The 24,588-nt window shown below is 41.9% G+C and overlaps 1 protein-coding gene across 32 annotated transcripts in view; it reads right to left on the bottom strand.

The window, feature by feature from the left end:
* The window catches only part of FOXP1 (forkhead box P1), a 546,942-nt gene that overhangs the window by 203,204 nt on the left and 319,150 nt on the right, over positions 1–24,588 (bottom strand). For 2 of the 32 annotated variants that reach the window (XM_083491892.1, XM_083491891.1), the window contains one exon: positions 14,819–14,897. The exons of the other annotated variants lie outside the window; for them this stretch is intronic. In XM_083491892.1, the coding sequence (XP_083348018.1) occupies positions 14,819–14,851 (33 nt within the window). In that variant the 5' untranslated portion in view covers positions 14,852–14,897. The remainder of the gene's footprint in view (positions 1–14,818; positions 14,898–24,588) is intronic. 32 annotated transcript variants of the gene reach the window in all.

Below are 24,588 nucleotides of genomic sequence, written 5' to 3'. Positions count from 1 at the left end.
CAAAAGGTGGGTGGTATTAAATTACTAAATGCAATTTATTTACTGTGCAGGGTTTCCCTGCTGCTGCAGGAATCCGTAAGCTTTCCTATAGATAGCACCGTACGAAGCAGAGCCATTCATTTGGATTTCAACAACACGATAACAAATAAGAAGACATAAGAGGAAACTGGCTTTGGTTACAGTGCTGACTCAGATGTTGACAGCTGACCCTGTAGCCTGCCAGTGGTCAACTGACCTCCAAAATCAACAGGAGGCAAAATGCCCTTTGAAGTCCTTCTTTCTAGACAGGTCTATCAAGCTGTCCTGCATCTCCTCTCCAACTTGTCAGTTAATATAGTTCTTGCCTCTGACCCTCCATTCCTGTTTGCCTAATCTGGTGATTAACCTCCAAGCTGTATGACTACGCTTCCCACCTGTGCCCCATGTGACCACCACCTTACCTGAGAATAGTTGCAATTGTGCTTGTGGGTCAGCAATAGCATCTTCCCTACTTCATGAAGGGGTGGGACAAAGTCCCTCTAACAGAGATTTCCAAACTGTGTGTTGTGACACATTAGTGTATCGGCTGCAGTGCATAGGTGTGTCACGTGAACGCTCCCTGTGCTCCTCCTGGGGCTGGAAAGGGGTTGTTTTAACCTCCGGTTTGCTAGTAAAACTGAATTACTGTATCGCGAAATGATGCATGTCTAAAAAGTGTGTCACCAGCATGAAAAGTTTGGAAAGCTCTGCTCGAACACAGTGTGTCTCAACCAAGGAGCATGCCATCCTAATGGGGTATACAAAGATTTCATGGGGGCAGGGATTATTATTATTTTTAATGTAGAATTTAAGTAAAAAAAACCATTTCAACCCATTTGAAAATTCAAATAAAAGAATCACGGCAGCCAGGTTTGAAAGACGGAAGGCTTGGATTTTTATGTCGGCTAGAAAGGAGCATGGGTTTTAAAAAAAAGGTTGAGGAACATTGTTCTAACATATTTTAGTAAGCCAGAGTAATATAGCAGGTACAATCCCAGGCTTGAACTGGGGGTGCCTACGTTCCAAACAGTGCTTAGTCATTAAGCTCTCATGGGAGTGACTTGGGGTCATTCACACTCTTCCACCCTAACCTATCTCATGGGGTTATTGAACAATAAAAAATGAGGGGGAGCATGAGTGCCTTGTGAACTGGATGGTGGAAATAGGAAACAAATACAGTAATTTAAAAGTATCGCATATCAGCCTTTACTTTGACTATGTTGAATTATTTAGACTAGTCCATTATTTAGACTAGTCCAGCCTGTTTAGACGTCAACTCATCCTGCTATCTGAAGTTAATTACTGTGAAAAATAAAATGTACTTGACTTATTAATCTAATCACCATAAAACAATGTGACAGCCTGAATCAACTACTCCAAGTACTTCTAGAACCATCTCCAAGTCTTTTTCATACATCTTCCTTCACTTGCTCATCCAGAATACACTCTCAACAGTGATATTGTGCTATGGAAGGAAAGAAACAGAAAACAACAATGACCCATCTAGTTATAACCCTACTTATTTACAGGTAGCTCTTACCATGGACATAAGTTTCCAAAATTAAACTGTAAGGAAGACAATTCACAGGACACCAATAACCCATCCCATCCACAAATTTCAACAGAATTTATCTCCACATCCATATTTTCAGAGGGGGGTGGTCAGATTTATCTCCAAAGAGAATATAAGGATTCTCTTCACTTCTTCCAAAGAATTGTATTTTAATACAGGAGACCTGAGAACCAATAAAAAAGGCAATTTAACAATATCGCTAGTGTGTCACCAATCACCATAAAGGCCTGGAGGCTCCAACATACCTACTACAGTACAATAGGTTTGCCACCCTGCTGGTTTTCAATTGACACCCTCCTCCCCATCATGTTATTATTTTTTTATAAGTTAGGCCTAATAGTGGTTTCTAATATTCCTGCTTCGCTCACAGCTGATGGCGTTTTCTGCTGCTAAGCTCTGTTTCTCAGAGACACCTCTGGAAGAAAGAGACATAGAGAGAAGACACTAGTTCACCACAGCTAAAAAAAAATGGAAAGTGTCATTTGAAATGGACACAAAGAGGGGAAGTGATAAGCCTGGCACATGTTACCAGTGCCTATTATCATGTGGGCTATATCACAGAGAATGACCATAGAAACTCATCCTGAGTCCTCTAATATACTGTTATCTGATGGAAACATGAGAAATCCACTCTTCCGTTGCCACCAATAGGGCTTTACTGATGGCCAGGTTTGGTCTGTAAGCAAGAACTGCATTTCGAAAAGCATGGGGGACAGGAAATGGCTAACAGAATCCCCACTTAATATTCACTTTCCCAGTGATTTCAAATTAATGGTCATAAAAATAATGAGCATGTTTAAACAATGCTTACCTCTAGAACATGTACCTACTGTGCCTACTCTGCACATAACTGTGGCCAGCTTCAATAATGCCCTTTTAAATGGATAACTGTTAAATTAATATATCTGCTAAAGGAATCAATTTTTGTGCACTCCAAGGTTATGTGTTTAACAGACTTCGATAATTCAATGAAAAATTGAGCTGGTAATGATTTGCAGGCTAAATGAATGTTAAATACTTCAAAGGATTGGACAAACAAGTAGGCAGCAACATTTTTATGGGTTCACTTCCTTCAAGGGAACTTAAAGAGCCTGCCTTTTTATTGCTGCGAATTCTAGACACCTTTTTTTACCCCTCAGCATCTGTTTGAAATATGGAGTAGACAATTGGTTTTTTGGCTCTGACTCAGGTGGTTGAAATACAGGACAAACAGACTACTGTATATAAGCTTTCCTCCAGCAATGAAATTTTTTATTAACTCTCTTGCATAGCAAACTCTGCTGCCTAGCTTCCAATCCCTACAGAATCATCAAGGAATGTGGCTAGTTATTAATTCTGGTGGTCAAGCACAGGGTGGATATGTTGAGACTTGTCTGCAATATGTAACCTCACATTTCAAAGAGCTACAGAGGAATAGGGGAAAAAATAAATGAATTCTGATTCAGTCATCATTCACATGTGTAGAATTCAAAACTAAATACTAGCTATGTACATAAATATGTCACTCTTCTCAAGAACTTCTAGCCAAGGAAAACAAATTCCAGAGTGGAGGGGTGCAGAATGATCATTAAAAGTCTTAACTTTGCCTAACCTTCAAGCTGTTTCCAGTCTACAGCAGCAGTATTTAAAAAGGTGAACTTGATAACTGTCACAGCAATACTAACCCAAAGTCACCTGGCCTCAGGGACAATGGAACCACCGCCACATCCAAACTGCTCTCACTTCCTAGCAGTGTGGAACCTGGTGGCGGTTCTTTCCTTTTTTTGCTACACAAGCTCACAACAATGGACCAGCTAGTGGATCCTCAGCCAGTCCTGCTCTGCCCCTGAAATGCCCGGTTTGGGGGGGTCTTGCACCAACTTCTGCTAGTGGGAACACGACCAGCAATACCTCTTCAAACGTCTGCACCTTTAGCAGGCACTACAGGAGATTCTGTGGTGACTGTGTCCCCACCAATGGTAGAGTCTAACCCCCTTCTCAGAGCACAGATCAGAGATTAGGATTACTAAAGAATGTGAGGAAGGAAAACAAGCATAAATATACAATGAAAATAATATAATCATCCTTCCAAAATATGTTTGAAAATTGTTCATATGACAAAGGCTTCAAAAGTTTAGGTGTAACCCACCAACCACATGTCATCAGCAATGAAAAACCATTGTGTATTTTAATGTATCAGAAACATGCACACTCTACACTTTCTTCCAAAGTTTCTGATCACCATGTAAGGTGTAGCACACTGAAAATTTGCATGGGTATAGGTCCTCTCAAATGCATAGGATGGAACAGAAGAAGGCGTTGCCCTGTGATGGTTTTCCTCTAAAGATAACTAAATGCAGATATGATCTTGATAATTTTAATTGAGATTTTGCCCCAATGACCCATGAAGTACTAATGGGGATGACTAATGGGCCAAATGTGGCCTAAAGGATGGACATTCCCCATCCTTGCTCTAGAAGATGATGTCTGTCTAGAAGATGATGTCTGTCAGGAGCTAGATAGGATGTGTCTTTTGTCTGTTCCTCTCCTTTTGTGCTGGTCCCGGGGGGGGGGGGGAGGTACTAATACCGTAGCCGAAGTTCAGTCCAGAGTCACTAGCAGGGTAGACGAACACTAGATGAGCCGCGAGGTCCGAAACAGGGAGCCAGGCAGGGGAACAGGAACGCTGGTAGGGCAGCAGCAGGAAGCCAGGCGGGGAACAGGAAGACGGGTAGGTCAGCAGCGGGCAGCCGGGCGAGGAACAGGAACACCGGAGAGTAGAAGCAGGAAGCCGGGCGTGGAACAGGCACACTGGGAGTGCAGATCTAGGTCTGGGTAAAAGCAGGTACTCCACAACGACGTTGCTCCCGCAACCTGGGACCGGGCTGCCTGACCTTTATCTTCTTCTAAGGCCGGGGGCGGTCCCGGCCCCCAGGAGCCCCACCTCTCCTGGCCTTAAGGCGAGCACTCCTCCTGGGAGACACCAGTTCCCTTCGCCTCTCTGCCCTAAGCCTCTGCAGTTCAGGAGAGGCCGAAGGGTTACTGGGCCCCAGGGGAGGCTCACTTGTAGACACTGAGTCCTCCAGCCCCTCTGGGGCCATAATGGTTTCACCTGGTGCCTGCCCCTGAGGATCTGGCCCAGGTGCAGGCTCCTCAGCATCTAGGCCTTGCCCCAGTTCAGCCGGCCCTGGAGGCGGGGACTCCTGTGCCGGCTGGGATTCCTCCGGTTCACTCTCAGACTCGGAATCCCAGGCCATCACACCTTTTGGACCACCTTGCTGGGATAGGGCAACCATTTTGTGGTGGCTCTAGTCATTCCTTTTGGGTAGAAGGTGATGCTGGGAGACTCATGGTTTTTTGACCTGCAGGATGCTGTCTCCTATACTTTTCAACACCTACATGGTTTGTCATCAGAAATCTGACAACAGCTCTATCTATAGCTCTTCCCACTGAAGGCAGACCTAGCAACCAAGATAGAACTGCAGTTCCTGTCAAGGGTTGGATTAGATGACCCTTGGGGTCCCTTCCAACTCTACAATCCTATTATTCTAAGGCTACCTGAAGATGACTACCGCTGAAACAACATTTGAGCTCTACTCTTAGGGATTCTCCAGCATGAGCCCTGCATGGAGCAGTCCAGGGTAGCATTGATGCCTTGCCTCACCTCTGAACTGCTGAGGTGATTGCTCAAAACAGTACACAATTGTCTTGCAGCTGTGAGGCTGGGAACCTTATGTACTCCCTGCACATTATTCAATCCTGCCTTTCCAGGCCTCTAAAATGTGCAAGGCGCCTCCATGAGTTCAGAAGTCTTCCCACACAGTCCCCATCACAAGCAATGGAAGCAACACAGGGTATGGGGAGACAGAAGTAGCATGTTCATCTCTGCTGCCTTCCCCACCCAAATGTGTTAACTCTACACTTTCAGATAACTCGCGAATAGGGTTTTTATGGAAGTAAGAAACATTTTTTAAAATTTTTATATATAAGTGGAAAATTATTTCACAGTGTTAAACTAAAAATATGTATTTCTGTATAGCACTTTTCCATCACAGTGATCAAACAATGCTATTAGAGTAATATAAATCGTATTTACACAAGTGTCATCGTTTCCACGCCCCTTAGACTTATGGCAGCTGCTCCTGGACTCCTACCTCCCCTTCACTGTCTTCCCATCATACCCTGTTCATCACAGGGGAAATAAAACAACACAGCCTCTGCCTCCTTCCCCATTTTCCTGACTCTCTCAGAGGCTTATAAGCCAACAGAGGAGGCTAGAAGTTTGCAACCTCGCATCAGCCCCATCCTTACCCAACTGCAGTCTATCTGGTGGGTTGGCCCACTTGTGAGCAAGCGGGTGGTCTAGCAGCTTTCCCCCTCACAACTGGTTTTATTTAACACAGCAACCCTCAAATCACTGATTCTGAAGCATTTTCACTGACTTTAAGAATACAAAATTTATAGGTGCTACTTTCAAGACCCATATGCCAGAGTAGATCTAGGGATGAGAGAGAAAGAAGCTGAATTTACTTGGGAGTAAACCCCCAATGAAATCAGTTGGACTTACTTCTGAGTAGGCATCATAGGAATGAGCTGTTGGGCACTAAAAATTACATGAAAATTAAATTACAGCTGCTCTTCGGAAAAGTCCCATACAACAGGCTCCAAATAGCCCACAAAATGAAATCATTCTTCGGCAAAGGTTGCAACCACAGTATACACAGGCCCGTGGGAATGTCATGAAGACTGTGGGATTGGATCTTTAGTTGCTAAAGAGACATCTTCCTTCCTCAATGCATTTTAATCAGGCAAATGTTTTGCCTGCTTTTATAAGGTTTCGACTGAAGAATATTTTATAAAAACCAAAGGCCTACCTACAGCGCTGCTTTGCACTGCCAAAAGCCAATTATGTTAACACAAATAAAACTAAACAAACAAAGTCTCTCAGTGTCTCTCTTAACTTCTGGACTGCTTTCCCCAGGAATAAAACAACTCTGCCAAAGACAGTGTGTAAGCAGGCAAGAAAGTACATAAATTAATGGTTAGGTCCTACTCAGGCTGGTAAAATTTCCAGTGGCAGGTCCCAAACCTGTATAAACCTCATTTCCATCACAGTTCTGCCCAAGGACAAGAAGGACTGGATGGTACAATGGACAGTATGTTGTGCTTGGCATAGAAGACTCCATTTTAATTCATAACTCGGTCATGAAGCTCACTGGATGCTTCTAGGCATGACACCAACTTTCAAACTAAGGTTATTCTAATTATACTGAAATAGGCTATTAAAAGAAATAGAGCAATAATTTCAATTCTTTAGAAGCAATATTTAATGTTGATTTTCCAATATACCATATCCCCTCCAAACTCAATAATAGCTTACACCAGGGTACATAGAGTCAAGCAGTGGTGAACAGACATTTCTAATATAGCCATCTTTTATACTAGGCATACATTACAACAGGCCCTATCACCTTATAATACTTAAAACTTTTTGTCACTATTCTATCACAGTTTAAACTTCTAAAAGATTGTAAACTAATTATTAGTAATGCTCTGTAAAATAAGTCATCACTACATCAGCATATACTAAAACTGTGCATTTCTAAATGTATTCTCCAAAATTAATATCCAATTTTGCTACTCAAAACACCACCAATTTTCTCTTTATTTCTGCTTTCTGCCTAACTAGGAACCAATGTTTCCCTTCAGGCATGAAACAGACCTAAAAACAGCCAGGTTTGTGCTTTCAAAACCTGGGATCAGCCATTTGTCTCAGATCCATGTAATCTGATACCTGCAAGTACCTAACAGAGTCTAAGGGAAATTGCCTCCCCAAATTGGTGGGCCTTTGTTGGGCAATTCTGCAGGCCAGTCACTCATGGCAGCCACAGCAGAATGTGAGGTGGTAGGACATTCAGGCCTGATCCCTGTGCCAGTTACAAGTTGGCACCCTGACTGGGCCCAGATGAGGCCTGGAGATTGGGCAATGTGCTGGGAAAGTCACCTTGGTTTTCCTGGGGCACCTTCACCCCAGGAACAAGCTAAAAATGAAATACCTAACCCAGGTTGAACATGCAATTAATAATGTCTGCAATATGGGCAGACAGGGAATGAGAACGAGCTGTTTGCTTTATGTAGGTCCAAAAGGTGTGCTGATTGTTCATTTAAGAGACAGGTACAGAACCTGTGGCCCTCAAGTTGTTGCTGCATTACACAACTTCTGTCAGTCCAAGGAATGATGAGAGGCGTAGTGCCACAACATCTTGCGGGCCACAGGTTCACCATCACTGGTCTAAGGCACAGCTGGGCAAGGTACAAGTGGCCCAGTCCAGGATAGCATGGGCCTAGTTCCAGAGACATCTCTCAAAAATCAGAGAGACAGTTCAGTATAGAAAGGAAACTGGTTCACTTCAAAAATGCTGTGAATGTAGTTTATCTTGATTTCAGCAAGGCTTTTGACAAACTCACCCAAGATATTCTTGCACAGAAGTTGGTAACCTGTGGGCTGGATGAGGTGTTAGGGTGGATTTGTACCTGGCTGGCTGACCGAACACAAAGAGATCTTATTAATAGTTCCTCATCATCCTGGAAAAAAGTGACAAGTAGGGTGCTGCAGGGTTCTGTCCAGAGTTCGTTGATGTTTGATGTCTTTATAAACGACTTGGACAAAGGAATTAAGGGGATGATCACTAAATGCATAGATGACAACAAATTGGAAGGTGTAGCTAATGCTGCAGAAGACAGAATTGGGATTCAAGATGACCTCAACAGATTGGATAACTGGATCCAAACTAACAAAATGAATTTCAATAGGGTCAAAATGTCAGGTTCTACACATGCAGCTACACAAATACAAGATGAGGGTTACCAGGCTTGCCAGTACTACAGGTGAAAAGGGTCTAGGGGTCTTAGTAGACCACAAGCTTAACATGAGCCAACAATGTGATGCAGCAACAAAAAAAGCTAATACTATTCTAGCCTGCATCAATGGAAGTACAGTGTCCAGATCAAGGGAAGTAATAGTCCCACTCTATTCTGCCTTGAAGACTGTGTCCAGTTCTTGGTGCCACAATTTAAGAGGAATATTGACAAGCTGGAATGTGTGCAGAGGAGGGCAACCCAGATCAAGGGTCTGGAAACCAAACGCTATGAGGAACGGTCAAAGGAACTAGGTATGTTTAGCCCGGAAAAGGAGGCAGAGGAGATATGATAGCCATCTACAAATATCTTAAAGGCTGTCACATGTAAGATGGAGCAAGCTTGTTTTCTCCTGCTCTGGAGGATAGGACTTGAACGAATGGCCTCAAGTCGCAAGAAAGGAGATCCCAACTAAACATCAAGAAGAACTTTTTGACAGTAAGAGCTGTTCGACAGCGCAATGGTCTCCCTTGAGAGGTTGTGGACTCTTCTTCATTGGAGGTTTTTAAGCAGAGGTTGGTTAGCCATTTGTCATTGATGCTTTAACTGAGATTCCTGCATTGCAGGAGGTTGGACTGGATGACCCTTGGGGTCCCTTTCAATTCTATGATTCTATGAAAATTACAACTATGGGGGAAATGGGGAAGCGATAATGGGGCGGGACAAAGCATAATGAGTCTGTAGGGCAACTATTCTGGCTGGCAAGCTGCTTAGAGTGAGGAACTAAGCCTGAGGCTGGAATGATCCAAATCCAGCAAGGTTCCTAATTATCTGATCCAACTGGGCTGGCAAGTTGCAGAACAACTTCCAGAACACCTCTGCGGAGCAGCAGGGACCAGGTCCTAAGCACTCTGTGCTCTGAATCACAAAGAGGGGCATTGATCCTGTTGCATGATACCCTGGTTTGAGCCTTCTGGTAGCAGGTCTCTGTGGAAGTCATGTCTTTTAGGTTTTGTCTTTTAGTAAAACTTGACCTTCCTCAGATACTGCACTAGGCTTTCTAGATATGGAGCTATAATCCAATCATTCCAATGAACCACTGAAGACCTAAGCACCACTCATCCTACCCACCCCAACCCCAGGCCCAATTCATCTGGGACAGAACAAAGCATTTGTGTGGCAGACTGCACAGCAGGTAGGTTTTGTGAAAATGTTTTATGGACACATGAGGCTGAAAATGCAACCTTAAGTATCACATCCATAAAAGGTTAAAAACACAATTTTAATATTGCTAGTCATCCAAAACATCCCACATATTAAAAAGTCTCCAGCACTGTAACTTTTGCTGATCAAAAGCATGAACCTAAGCTACAGAAGGCACAAAATAACCCCAGAGCCTATTTCATCACTGGGCACTAATTCCAGTTTTACACTGAGAGAAATCCATTCAGCTCAAACCTTGATCCCAACAGAGTAAAACTAGTAGCGGCTGGGGGTTGGGAAGGAGGAGGGAGGAAAGAAGGAACTGATCAGACTTCTGGCAGCTATTCAGGAATTAGTATAATGTCCACTGTTGCTCATGTATGAACACACGCAATGAATTTCTGTTCCCTCCATCATTGGTAAGTTTCTGGCTATCATTGACAAATGCATATATTTCCCCATCATGCTTTAGTGTGTTTTTCAGCCCCACGTTGCCCTCACTTTTGATTGTGTAGATGAAGTTGAAGTGCACAGGGTATTTACTGATCCAGTTATCTTGTTCTGTGACAGGCAGAATCAATCAATCAAGAGGCCAGCTTTGTGCTTGCATATTCCAGGCACATCTCCGCACTTCAGGATACGAGATCACAGTGTTATCCAGCCAAATTTGATCAACAAATGCAGTTCCCCTGTGCCACAGCAATCTCAGATGAAGATGTTATTATGTGGAACTGAGCAAAGTGATAAAGACAGTGCAGAGAAAGAAAGGAGGGGTACAGCTGGGCCGTTCTAACTGCCTTGGATGCATTTGTTGTGTGAGCGTGCTGAAAACATCCTTTTTCTTCATATTTTTTTTTAAAAGGGTTTATTTTAAAAAATAAAAGTCTGCTGTATCTGTATGTGTCTTCTTTTTCACAAACCTAAAAAATAAGACCTTCTCGGGAATTAGCATATATTAAAAAGGGAAATCCTGGTATTTATCTTCCACCAATTAATAATATATTTCTGTGATGAGTGCATGTACCACATTTGCAAACTGTTGCACATTTATGGCATGCCACACCCTTATTCTAAAAATTGTCTGGAGGGCAAAAATACATTTTACCTTATAGTCACACAGGACCCACTCCCCGCCCCCACAACAAGCTTCCACCTGGTTGCGACATGATGCATGCAACTGTGTCAGTATTTAAGTGCATTTCAAGCAAAAAATGTACACCAGGATTTTATTTTGCCAATAGCTTTCTACTGCCCTGCAGTTATTTTACATTATTTAATCCAAAATACCATCTTTTTGAATCCACCTTTCTTTTGCTTTTTAAATCTTTAATGGGAGCCGTTGGCAGTCCAGGGGTACAATTATTAGATATCTACAGAAAGAAATTGAAAAATTAATAATACTTTCCTGTTCTGTACTACATATAAAATTATCTAGTCTTAGTGGAATTCTATAGATTCAAACAGGCAACCCCCCACCCCCACCATGGTTTAAAAAATAAGATAAAAACCTTAGCCTGAATTAATACAGCCTACATTTAAATCTTTGCAGTCATCAGTTTTAAGTAAAGCTTGGGGGATACTGTATTATGTTTTCAACTCAGAAATTTATTTTAAATCATTTTTAATTAAAGGACATTTATTAAGGCAGCTTATGCTACCTACAGCCTAAAAGCCCAGGTAAAAGTCCCATAAACTAATCATACTAATGATATTAAAATTGTTTATTGCCTTTTTATGGGTTTTCCTACTTAAGTTACCATTTTTCACTACTATATGCAAAACGTGTGACATCATCCATATCAGTTTATTAGGGAGAGTGATATATGTTTTCATCTGACCTTTGTCTAAATAGCCCCTTAGCTGTGGCTGGGGAGGGGGAAGCCCCAGAGTAGTCTATCAGCAAGGGAGCCATATAAAAACAGCTACATCTATTAATGTTTGTTTTCCTTTCACTATTATTAAACTCAAAAGCCAAATCCAACTGGAAAAACGATGCCATTTGAGTTCCCTTGTCATCATGTGATAAGTATGAGAAATGTATGTGCAATAGCCAAATGGCCAATAGACAAAACACCCACTCCAAGTGACGTACTGTTTTCCATACAGCACAGACAAAATCAAAACAACGGAGCTGCTGCAAACAAAAACAAAATCACATTTCCCATAAGCATTCCAGACAGAGCAGTTGTTTTTTTACAGGAAAAGAAGCTGGGAAGGAAACCAGAATGAGAGAGACAGAGAGAGAGAGAGAGAAAGAGAGAGAGAGAGAGTCCATACCTCTCCTCCACAAGACAGAACTTTTAAGCAAGCAGGGTTTACACGTTTTGTTCTTAAACACACAACAGTTAACAGCTGCATATGTATTCAGTAATTTCAGCATCCTGCACCCAGACCAGTTAAAAAGATTCAACAACTGGGTCCAGTTTCAATCTGCTTTCTCTGGCATAATGCCAGTAGCCGCTTTGGTGACAAAACCCAGGTTTTACATCAGTATACATGAGGTCAGAACCTGGCCCCTCGATTTCAAACGAAAAGTGAAATCCAGCCCAAGGGACTGGTCCCATTCACAAAAAAAACAGCAAGGTCGCAGGTTAGGGAGCAAAAGTGTGAGTTGGTTTTTGTTTTGTTTTTTGCAAAAAGTAACAGAATGGGAACAATTAGATTGGAAATTTCAGTGCTGTGTGTTTCAAATAGAATTTCAAAAAAGGAGAAACACTTCAAATTGCTCCTTTGGCCATCTGTAGTGTGCCCGGTTAAAAACTGCCACTTGAGAAAATGGGTCTGTGTTATCTTTTTAAAAAATAAATAAAAATAGTAATAATATGACAGACTGCCGTTGGTGTAACTCCGTTAACATATCTGCCTCTGTAAAGTTATGGTATCTGTGCTTAGCTGAGATACCTGGCAATAAATTGTGGCAGCATGGCGAGTATCAACAGCTGCATTTTGCTATTTTAGCTGAGCAGCATAGAGTATCTCCATCAGAGTGAATTCTTGTCAGCTGCGCTCTTTGCTAACACAATTCCTATGTTTTGCCTGGCAGTAAATGGACGCTTCTGCCCCAGCATCATCTAAACAACTCTGTTAACATTTGCCCTCAAGCGTCTCTCTCTTTGTCCAGTCCCTGTCTTCTAACAGATGTCATCCAAGTCTAATCAAGCATAAAATGGTCATAAATATTTCTTTCTGGTAGATTTCACATTCGCATTTCATGCAGGGACATGATATTTTTCTGCTACCTCCAGGGAGTACCTAATGCAAAAACCAGTTACTTACATTCAAGGCTCATGTTCCTTTACTAAAATGCAGCACATGTTCTCAGTTCAGAGACATAAAACACAACACACACACACACACAAGACTTTATCTTCTTTTGTTTAACTGCCCCCCTTAAATGATGCACACCACAGTTTACACTAAGATATACCATCGCTTCCTGTTTAATGTGAAATCCCCAAAGCCGTAATATACTAGTCTTATGGAATTAAATGCAGTTGAAATACCTTAATTATTGCCCAAAAGAGATTTAGCTCCTAGATACTTAATTGAACTAACAAGCTATTTAACAAATGTGTAAGATAAGAAAGGCAGCTTTCTATTTTGGCTGATTTTATGCACAATTTTACAACCTACTTCATCATATTTAGTTAAAACAATAAAATGAACCTAGGGTATAAATTTGAGGTTCATGCCTATTTAGCAGATGAAAAAAGGAGAAAGATAAGTGTAAGACAACTGATTTCCAGCACTTAAACTTTAATCATTCATAGGGAAACTACGTAGGCTAATTAATTCTGTCTACTTAATGAAAGAAACCACAGCGAAATCATATTCCTTTCTGGCAAACTTCATAGTTAACATGTCAGAATGTAAAATAAAACCAACCTGAGATTATTTTCAAAGCCATATGTCTATTTGTTACTCTTTTCTACCCCCTCCACTGTTCTGTTTGTCAAAACAGAAATCTTATACAGCTATTTAAAACAAACCACAAACGCTTAATGATACAGATCACAACAGCGAAGCTTCTCTTCGCTTCTCTTCTCCCCATCCCCCCACCTCCCCTTTCTCTGTTGAGCCTAATATTTGATTACTGTTAGTCAAATCAAGCTTTCAGGCAAATAATCTCCATTTTTTAAGTTAATGAGATGTGGTCATGTCGACAACAGCTTGCAGAAACTTTTGATTCCTGCAGGCTGTGCTGGCCTCTTCTACAGCAACTACTACTGTTTGAACGAGTCACATTTGCCAAAATGACTGATATAGACAAGTGCACATTTAAAAGAGGCACTAATTAAAAAAATACCCACTGGTGTCAGTTTAAATACCATGAGAATAAACTGTTATAGTAGCTTGGCTACCATCTCATGGCTTTCTCAGAGCACATTTAATTCCAACTGAATGGAATTTTCATTGCAAATATACTCTTTGCATAAGAACACATTTTTTCCCTCCCCATCGTGGAGGAATTAAGGGTTTTGATATAATTAAACAAATTATGCTAATATTTGTTTCACATAAGCTATTAAGCAAGCCCCCCAGAACAAGTCCTAATTGAGAAAGCTCCAAAGAGCCATACTGCTGAGATAAGCAGCAAATTTATACTGTTGATTTTAGAGCACCCATTTACAACTTATTTCTTTATTGAAACTCTGTCCTTTCTGTAAGACCCCCAGCTATACTGAATATCACTGAAACAATTTTCATAACTCCTATTGGCCACAGTCAAATGTGCCCCACCCCACCAGTCCAAATGAATAGATAAGAGACCTGGAAAGAACTTTTTCCAAATTCTTTTGACTTCTCAAAAGGTTTTCTGTTTTGGCAGGGAATTCAAACAGCACAGCTGTTCCGTAGCGTAAGCTGATGCGATACCAAAAGGGGGGGGGGGAGGGAACGGTCGGTGCTGAGAGGGTTATATCCATTTAAGGGGTTAAATATGCAATTACCGCTGACTAAAACCAGAGAGACATATAGATAAACAGAAGAAATGAAGTCCCCAGGTTCCATTCAGAAGCCTTCATCACATTACTACCAGACAGAAAACTCTTTAAGTACCATTTTCAGATGTTAAATCATTGTTCTTGCAGCACATATTCTCGCTATTCCTGGGGGAACAATATCTGAAGACAGCGTGCTAACAAATGCAATCCAGTAAACAGGCATTTTCTCTCTTGTTGTTAGTACCTTTGTGTTCCAGCTCCCAGCTCTGTCATCCATGCCTTCTCTCTGCTTTGAAGTTAAAGTACTGAATGAGCGTTGTCATCTATTATCCAGAGTGTGCATGTAGATTATAAATAAGAAATAAAAGTGACTTTCAGTACACTGCTTTTGCATTAGCAAGTTGCCTTCTCTGTTACCTCCTCTGTCCTTCATACTGCACTACCAACATTATATTAGAATCCAACTTCATCTCCTGCAGACTGAAAGGAACACCCTAGGAAAAATATGTGCACAGCAGACACACAAGTTTTATTGCAACAAACAAATCCTGCCTTTTAAACAGGCCTTCAATTTAGCTTTAAATATAAATATTTAGGCCTTGTTTGCAAAGGTCCCTTGGGCCCATCTGAGACTGAAGTGGGTAGGGCTGGCTGAGAGGCGTAAGATGGGCCAAGGGAGAGTTGAGCTTGGGAAATGTAACAATTAACTGGGACTAAAATATGGGGCATGAGAGACAGCAGACAAGGAAAGGAGGAATAGGTTGAGGGATTCCAGGGCTTGCAGTACCACTGCTCACAAGTATCAGAGCCGAAACTACCACTTTCAAGTTAATTAAAGGACTCTTCAATTTGCACTCTCGGACTTTAAACAACAGAACTCTATTAGTCACGCCGAAGTTTATTTGTTGGGGATAAATTATTATATGTATATATGACTGATCAACTATGTTTAAAATCTTGTTTATCTTATTTATATCAAGGCATATGGAATTATGCATGGCAAATTTAATGCACGGCACTGTTTCAGATTGCTGAAACTAGCCAGATCAATGCTTTTCTATATATATTAAGGCCAGCTCCTCAACATTTTGTCACACGTTAGTGTGTGAAGGAACGTAATCCACAAGAGGAGAGGGGTTGGCTTGATCCATAATGGCTGAAGTCACCAGGCACCATTCTCCAGCCCTTTCTTTTTACACCTTTCAAAGTTAACAAGCCATCACCTAGTTACTAATAACAAAATATGGAACCAAATTGTGGCATCAGCTCTAGTATTCTCATGTTTTTTTTCAGTCCACTAAAAAAAGTTCTCCTATGCAATCAAGTTGCAAGAAAGAAAATTCCATCTAAACATGAGGAAGAGCTTTCTGATGGAAAGAGCTGTTCAACAATGGAATGGTCTCCCTCAGAGGGTTGTGGACTCTCCTTCCTTGGTGGTTTTTAAGCAGAGGTTGGATGGTCATCTGTCATATATGATCTAGTTGAGATTCTTGCATCGCAGGGGATCGGAATAGATGACCCTCAGTGTCCCTTTCAACTCTACAATTATATCAGTAGGACTTACAGGTGAATTGAAACATGGTATTAGTCATGTGGAAACTGTGGCTAATAGTCTGAATGTGTGAAACTGCTAACATCAGTAATGCCCTGCTATGCCGCCACAGATTACTCCCCCTTATTGTCTCATACACCTCAGGGAGGTGGCAAGAGACAGCGACCTCTGATTACTCATTATGGGGTGATGGAAGCATTCAGCTTAAATATTTTGACTCGCCCTTATTTAATGAACATAGGATCAGGGTGTAAAGGTTGAATTAAGTACATCAGCACAAATGAAAGCTAAATGGCACATGTGAGAGTTAAACTGACATCTGTTTGGACTTGTTCTTGCCACTCACTAATGTCTGTCATTCAACTTCATTGCAGTAACACTGCTTCGGGAGTTTGGAATTCCTATTCATTTACTACACTAAATAATAATAATAATCCCAGAAAACAAGAGTTATTCTATTTCTTTGTTACACTTTGCCCTGACTTACAAAATTTCAAACCAGCTATACTGTCCCAAGATTTACACACCTGTCTTCCAAGGACAAAAAGGGAGGACATGTGGGGTTTATTCCAATTTACTCTCACAACAGCTCTGTGATACAGGTTAGGGTTAGGGATAATGACCTGCTGAAGGTCACCCTGTGAACATCATGGCCAAGTAACACTTTGAACGTAGTTTCCTCAGTCCATCTCTGACACTCAAAACATCTCACCAGAATAGCTCTCATGCGACTGGATTTTCTTGTTGAATGTTCTTCTACGTGGCCGCCTCTCCTGGTGTGCCCCACGGAAGACCTTATGGTCTACAAGTAACAACACCCTGAAGATCCCAGGCCCCAGGGAGATTAGACTAGCCTCGACCAGAGCCAGGGCCTTTTCAGCCATAGCCCCAGCCTGGTGGAACGCTCTCACACAAGAGACCAGGGTTCTGCGAGATTTGACATCCTTCCGCAAGGCCTGCAAGATGGAACCCTGACCTTTGGTCAGGGTTCAGTCTGACTTATTTTTTCTTTCTATAAGAACAAGCACAAAGGAGGTTTCCCAGCCCGCTTATAGGTCCTTATAATATCAGTGGAAACAGTTGGTTCTGGCGAGTATTAACCGCTTTCAATTTTAATCTGAGGATTGTCATTTGTTCAGTTTTAATTTTAAATTATTTGAATTAATTTTGGGATGCATTTTAATTGATTGTTTTTATGCATATCATATCACTTATATGATGTTAGTCACTCTGAGCCCAGTTCCGGCCGGGGTACAAATAAAAAAAATATTTATTTATTTTTTCTAACATCCACCTGCCATTTTTCTTCATTAAATATTTCCATCCCACTTTCCTTGTTTACTTCCGCAGTACAAAAGGTAGTAGCATGCCCAGCCAAGCTTCTTTTTCTTTTTACCACATTTATAATATACATAATGCTATATTTTAGGGACACGGGTGGCGCTGTGGGTTAAACCACAGAGCCTAGGACTTGCTGATCGCATGATCGGCAGTTCGAATCCCCGCGGCGGGGTGCGCTCCCGTCGTTCGGTCCCAGCGCCTGCCAACCTAGCAGTTCGAAAGCACCCCCGGGTGCAAGTAGATAAATAGGGACCGCTTACCAGCGGGAAGGTAAACGGCGTTCCGTGTGCTGCGCTGGCTCACCAGATGCAGCTTGTCACGCTGGCCATGTGACCCGGAAGTGTCTTCGGACAGCACTGGCTCCTGGCCTATAGAGTGAGATGAGCGCACAACCCTAGAGTCTGGCAAGACTGGCCCGTACGGGCAGGGGTACCTTTACCTTTACTAATGCTATATTTATTGTTTTGTACACCAAGAATGATGGGTTTGATTCAGTGGGCAGGATCCAGGTAATCTAGTTGTCACTGATGTATCTGAGATGTTTGCAGGGCAAGGCGGTGGGTGAAATCTGCTCCTCACAGACAAAAGCACACTTGCCCATCGACTTGCTGCTGCTTTCACCCCTGTCTAAGTAAAGGGCAGGCAGAGTCTGCCATATTCTTGCTTGCATTGACGCAGCATCATTAAAAAGCTGGAAGACCAAGTCTTGGGGAGTGGACCCTCTCCTTCCCAGTCTCCTTCCCTTTTGAGGCTGGGATAGGACTGGTTGTCTGTGTAGAAGAATCAAGAGACACCACTGCTGTAAAACATCACATGATTATATTTTTCAACCACATGATGAGCTCTGAAGAGTTGTGAATGACTCATGATTATGTGGCACACATATCTTTTTTCAATCTTCAGCTAACATTTAGTGATAGAAACACAGTAGAAAGCAGGACAGCTGAGCCCAATCTACTTACAGCACAATCCTCTATGTGTCTATTCAGAAGTATGACCCACTGTGTTCAATGGGGTTTAATCCCAGGTAAGTGGATGAAGGACTGCAGCCTTAGAAAATGACAAAATGGTGAATTTTAATGACGACTGATATGTATAATTTTTGTTTTCACTCCATGTAAGGCTTCCATGCCAATCTACATTGCCTTGTCTATGATATTGGGGAGGTTTCCACAGGCATGAACAAAATCAGATGTTCACATAAACAGTAGACCACTAAATGTCATAGCTGACAACAATTTGCAAATTAAAGAACGAAAACTAGATTTTCCTGCCGATGGAGAAAACTTTATATTTTCGCTTGTACTTTATGCATCCTTTAGCATACCTGCAAGAGTACTCAGACACATCTCTAATAGTTTATGCCAAACAACTGTCTTTTCATTTGTAGACTAGCTTTCTGGGTAGAAGAAAAACAGCTAGTTAACAAAACATTTGAAAGAATTAAAAGCATCCTCCTCTGTGAGCAAAGAAACATTGCTAATCACTGCTAAGCCTTCATAATCCAGTCTTCACACAAGTTAAAAGTAAAGAACTCTCTGTAAAGTAGCTTCAAAAGGTCTCTGCTAATCAGCAGAACTTGGTGAATAATTCTGTGATAAAAATGGGTGTGTGTGTATTTCATTCTGTATTTTTCTTTCCTATTATGAAAGGAGTTTAAACGTACCATGCAATAGTGAATCCGTGTGTCAATCCTCATGCTTGTCAATCAATGACAGCTATTCTGGATGACTTCAGTGGGACTTACACTAAGGTAAGTGTGCAGGATTGCAGCCTTGGGAAAGTGATGTTTGGAAATCCCAATGGAAGGATTTGATTGTTACTGACCTTATTAGGAAAACTTGCCAGTATATAATGCAAGTATCAGTGGCATCTGCTTTTGCAGTACTCCTTCATCTGAGTTTTAGCTTGCAGGGTTATTTCCCACCCTCATGCCGTCAGTGTTTGATTTGCACACAATCAGCTACAAAGGAAGGATGCATTTTACTATAATTCAGGGTACATATGGATGCTGCCTCTGCTGGATTGAGAGTGATTTTGTGGGTCTTCATTCCCTGATACAATAATTTCCAGATCAGAACACAGCAGCATATTTCCAGAATTTTAAACAAACAGAATGTTAAGTTACATTTTAAATTACATTTTAAATTACATATTTATAAATAAGACAAATACAAAATTTAATAAGTTCACAATTTTCCAAAACCTAGATATTGATTTTATTTTCATTTTTGTGAAAGGGTGTTTTACTGCAGAACAATTTTTTTGTTTGTTAAACTTCTGGTTTTTTTCTTAACTCATTAGCAGAGTAACGATGTGGGACAGCTTGTACATCACAGTGCAGGCTAGTAGTGGTAACAGAGCACTGTATAGAAATGAAAGCAGCATCCTACCCCACTGCTAACCACCCATCAGCAACAGTAGCCATGTGATGGGTTGTCTGCCTCCCACTCAGTGCCTAGTTAGTGCTGGATTAAATCCTATCCTAGCCCTGTATGTCACTGAGATTCAGGATCAGTGATTTGCATTTATATAGACCAGTGGTGGTAAAACTGGGCCCTCCGGCTGTTTTGGGACTACAATTCCCATCATCCCTGACCACTGGCCCTGTTAGCTAGAGATTATGGGAGTTGTAGTCCAAAAACAGCGGAGGGGCAAGTTTGGCCACCACCGATATAGATAGCTTCTGAAAACTGAGAATGGTGCATGTGCAGAATCTCTTCTAATAACAGTCTGAAATATAGGAGTTCAACTAGAGTGAACCAAAGCGATACTGTAACCCCTAAACCTTTATAATAATATATGTACCTCTCTATGCACATATTGCGGACGCGGGTGGCGCTGTGGGTTAAACCACAGAGCCTAGGGCTTGCCGATCAGAAGGTCAGTGGTTCGAATCCCTGCAACAGGGTGAGCTCCCGTTGCTTGGTCCCTGGTCCTGCCAACCTAGCAGTTTGAAACTGCAAGTAGATAAATAGGTATCACTCTGGCGGGAAGATAAAGGGTGTTTCCGTGTGCTGCTCTGGTTCGCCAGAAGCGGCTTAGTCATGCTGGCCACATGACCCGGAAGATGTACGCCGGCTCCCTCGGCCAGTAAAGTGAGATGAGCACCCAACCCCAGAGTTGTCTGCAACGGGACCTAACGGTCAGGGGTCCCTTTACCTTTTTATGCACATATTATAGGCAGGACAATCCTATGGTTCTACAACGCTGGCAGCCTCTACAACACTGGCATATCATAGTTGTCATCCAATGCTTTACAAGCAGAAAAGTCTAGGGCACAACAGCGGCTACAGAAACAACAGTAGCAACACCAACAGGTTCTTGTAGCGACAGCCTCCTTTGTAAACCACTGCGACCCACCAACCACAAGTTGCTTGTTGATGATGCTTCCACACTGGCCATGCAACAAAAGCAGTAATAATGCCCATACATTCTATGAGCTCATTCACCCAGTACATGCATGGCCATCCCACAAAATAACAACAGACCATCTAGAAGGGACAACAGATCCTTCCTAAGTGTGGGCGTCTATAGCAAAAAACGTTCATAATTTCTTCACGCATTGGTTTGAAAACCACAGCAACAACAAAAACATGTATCCTGAAAACAACTACCAATTGGGCAAGCAAACAACCTGCCCCAGAAAGAGAATCAAGAAATGCCATTCCAATCAGAACAGGCAGAAGATACATGATGGGGCCTTTGAAATCTCCCAGGGGTCTAGTCAATGGCAAACCACCTCCCCTGCCTTCATGCAGGGCATCCAGGGGGTACAGTCATATGGGCAGTTACTGAAGGGTCCCAATGTGTGAGAAACTGAAAAAAGGTTGCTGGTGGAAACCCATCACTACACAAACAAAATGCTACATATTCCCCCCTGTTGGAACAGCATTGCGCTCCACCATCATAAAAGTGTATGAGAACAAACCTATCCCATCCAGTAAGTCAATGACCCTTAGGCAAAGGTTTTAAAAAATACTCAAAATAAACAAACAACTCCATAGCCATCAAATTTTGGGCAACTTAGAAAACCCAGGTTGTTGAAAGATGTGGTGGTAGCAAAGTACAACACACTACGGGCTCCTTCAGACAGACCTAGAGTGCAGCCTTGTATATACTTACTAGGGAGTTAGCTCCATCGACAGCAGTGGAAGCCACCTCTGAGTAAGTACGTATAGAACTGTGGTCTAAGGGCTGTATCCAACTGCACCCCCCGGCCGAAAAACCACATTGCCTGTAAAGGGTTAGGGGATGATTTGGAACAGCTGGGGAAGCGGTGTTGGGTCTTCAGGGGTTTGTGAAAACATATGAACACTGCCTTTCTTCCCTGGTCTGCTGAAGGGAGCATCCACTTGATTTAAGAGAGGGACAGAACTGGATCTAACCATGTGCCCCTGTATTTCAAACCCTTACAGTGACTTACATATTATTCAAAGACTCCTAGCTGAACATCTGAATTGCCTCCAATGGGAAGCACTGTAGGTGAAGGTTATGTGAAAGCTTTGACTGTGCTACCTGATCTTCTGTTTTACACATAAATACGTCAGCTGACACTGCAGCCACTGAGTGATGAACAAGAATGTATGTGAGCAAGCCCTCATGACTGAAAAAGATGTGACTTGGAAAGAAAAGAAAAAAGAAAAGAAAAGAAAAATCACCTGAAGACACCCATAATACATAAATATATATATTTTGCTATTCAACCAGGTTATGAATATTTTTAGTATTTCTTAAAACAGAGAATCATAATGGCTTCAAAATGCACAAAGTAGTGCCACAGATGGTAATGCTCAAATTACATTTACAACGTGAAGCCTGAAAAAAATAATTCTATTTTTGTACATTTTAATTGACAAGAAATATTTGGTTTACCTGGGCCGTGAAGCATGAAAATGAGCAAGTGTGAATCAAGTTTAAATTTAAAAGCAGTGTGAAATGAGCTATTCATGAGGGCTTCACAATTTACAATTTACAGAGGGAATACTATTTTCTTTTACAGAAACAGAATTTTATGGTTTCTAGTACATATACGCTGACTTACCAAGTGAAGCTGTTCTGAGTGGCGAATAGTCAGGCAGACCCAGCTGTCCACTGGATGGCTGAATAGACTACTGGAATGTTATGTTCACCGACAAAATTAATTTAATTTAGCTCAACTTGGAGCTTAAGCTTTGAAGCTGTCCCACATAGCTATTTGAGCAAAAGCAGCTTCAGGAGGGGAGAAATGGAGTGGAGTGGCAGAGAAAGCAAGGGGTGCTTAATTCTTCCTCTACAGCTCTGCCTCCCCAACCACTGCTACTGCCCTAGGGTTCCTAAGTTGTATGTAAGGATCCATCAGTCTCAGAGCCACCCACAGTACATCTGTAGTAGGGCAATAATAACTAATGTTGATTATCTTATCTTAATGTACAGTATACACCAAATGTTTTGAATATACAATATAAATACTAGTTAGCTTCTCTTAAGCACTGCACTGATTCGTCAGTGTATGATTCTCAGGAACACAAATGATTTGAAACAACAAAACGTGGTATACAGCAGCAGTAGACATTAAAACCCAACACAGCTATAAAGTGAATGCTAAAAAGCAATTATAAAACATGGCCTGGGTGCACTAAAGAAAAGTATTTACTTGGCCCTGAAACAAGATCAACATCAGTGCTGCACAAGTTTCTCTTAGGATAGCATACTAAGTGCAAGTTTCCATGATTGATAAAGCCCTCTCTCTCCAGTCACGACCTACCTAACTTCAGATGGAGCAGAGACTCAGAGAAGCACCACTCATGATGAACAATGGGTTTTGGGAGACCTAGGCAGAAAAAAGGGCCATTCAAGCAGGCAGGACCCGGAGTCATTTAGGGCTTTATAGCTAATGAGAGCTGGACCATAAAGAAGGCTGATCACCGAAGAATTGATGCTTTTGAGTTATGGTGCTGGAGGAGACTCTTGAGAGTCCCATGGACTGCAAGAAGATCAAACCTATCCATTCTGAAGGAAATCAGCCCTTGAGTGCTCATGGGAAGGACAGATCCTGAATCTGAGGCTCTAATACTTTGGCCACCTCATGAGAAGAGAAGACTCCCTGGAAAACACCCTGATGTTGGGAAAAGATTGCGGGTACAAGGAGAAGGGGATGACAGAGGACGAGATGGTTGGACAGTGTTCTCGAAGCTACCAGCATGAGTTTGACCAAACTGTGGGAGGCAGTGGAAGACAGGAGTGCCTGGCGTGCTCTGGTCCATGGGGTCACGAAGAGTCGGACACGACTAAATGACTAAACAACAACAACAAGCTAATGAACAGCATTTTGAATTGTCTGTGGAAACAGTCCAGCAGCCAGTTTAAGTACTGCCTGGATACATTCTATGTAGCTGGTCCCTGTTAGAAGCCTAGCAGCTGAATTGTATATTAACTGAAGTATCCAGTCTTCAAGGCAGCCCCACATACAATGCATCTGAGAATTTACCAGGGCTTAGATGAAACGCTCCATAGGGGGAAGTGTGGTGGTGTTCACCTAACCTTTGTACTACACCAACCTTAATGCTGCTTTGCTTCTCCTAGTAATCTGCAACATGACTAACGAGAGGTCAAGGGAGCAACACAGATCCCCACCCACCCACGAAGTCCACTGCCCGGTTATACTATAGCAGGTATGGGGAAACTTGGAAATTGGCCCAAGCAAGTATAGCCAAAGCAAGTATGGCCAAGGGGAGTTTTAGTCCAGCAACAAGTAGATGGCCACAGGTTCCCGAACTCTGACCTGTAATTTCCATATGACGTGGAAAATGATCTCCTGTAATTATTTAAGATCAAACTGAGCAAACCATTCTGTAATAATATATTTGATGTAACTTAAAAGTACCCCTTCAGTTAACCTAGCTTACATTCATGGGTGCTCTTTTATGGGTGTAACCTATGCTGGGCAGTATCTTTAAATCATTCTTATTTTCATGAGAAAGATGATTGGAAAATGTATATTTTTAAAAAAGGGAAGTGTGGGGGAGGGGAGAATATGCCTATGAAAATGTAGCATAGAAAAAAACCTACAAACCCCTGCATTTTCACCTATTATCGGGAACTTCAAATATAATAAATACTGACAAGCTTTCTTTCACTTC

This window comes from Podarcis liolepis (assembly GCF_965112155.1).
Source record: "Podarcis liolepis genome assembly, chromosome: 2".
In the NCBI taxonomy this organism is placed as follows: domain Eukaryota; kingdom Metazoa; phylum Chordata; class Lepidosauria; order Squamata; family Lacertidae; genus Podarcis; species Podarcis liolepis.
This window is presented reverse-complemented; position numbering and strand designations above follow the sequence as displayed.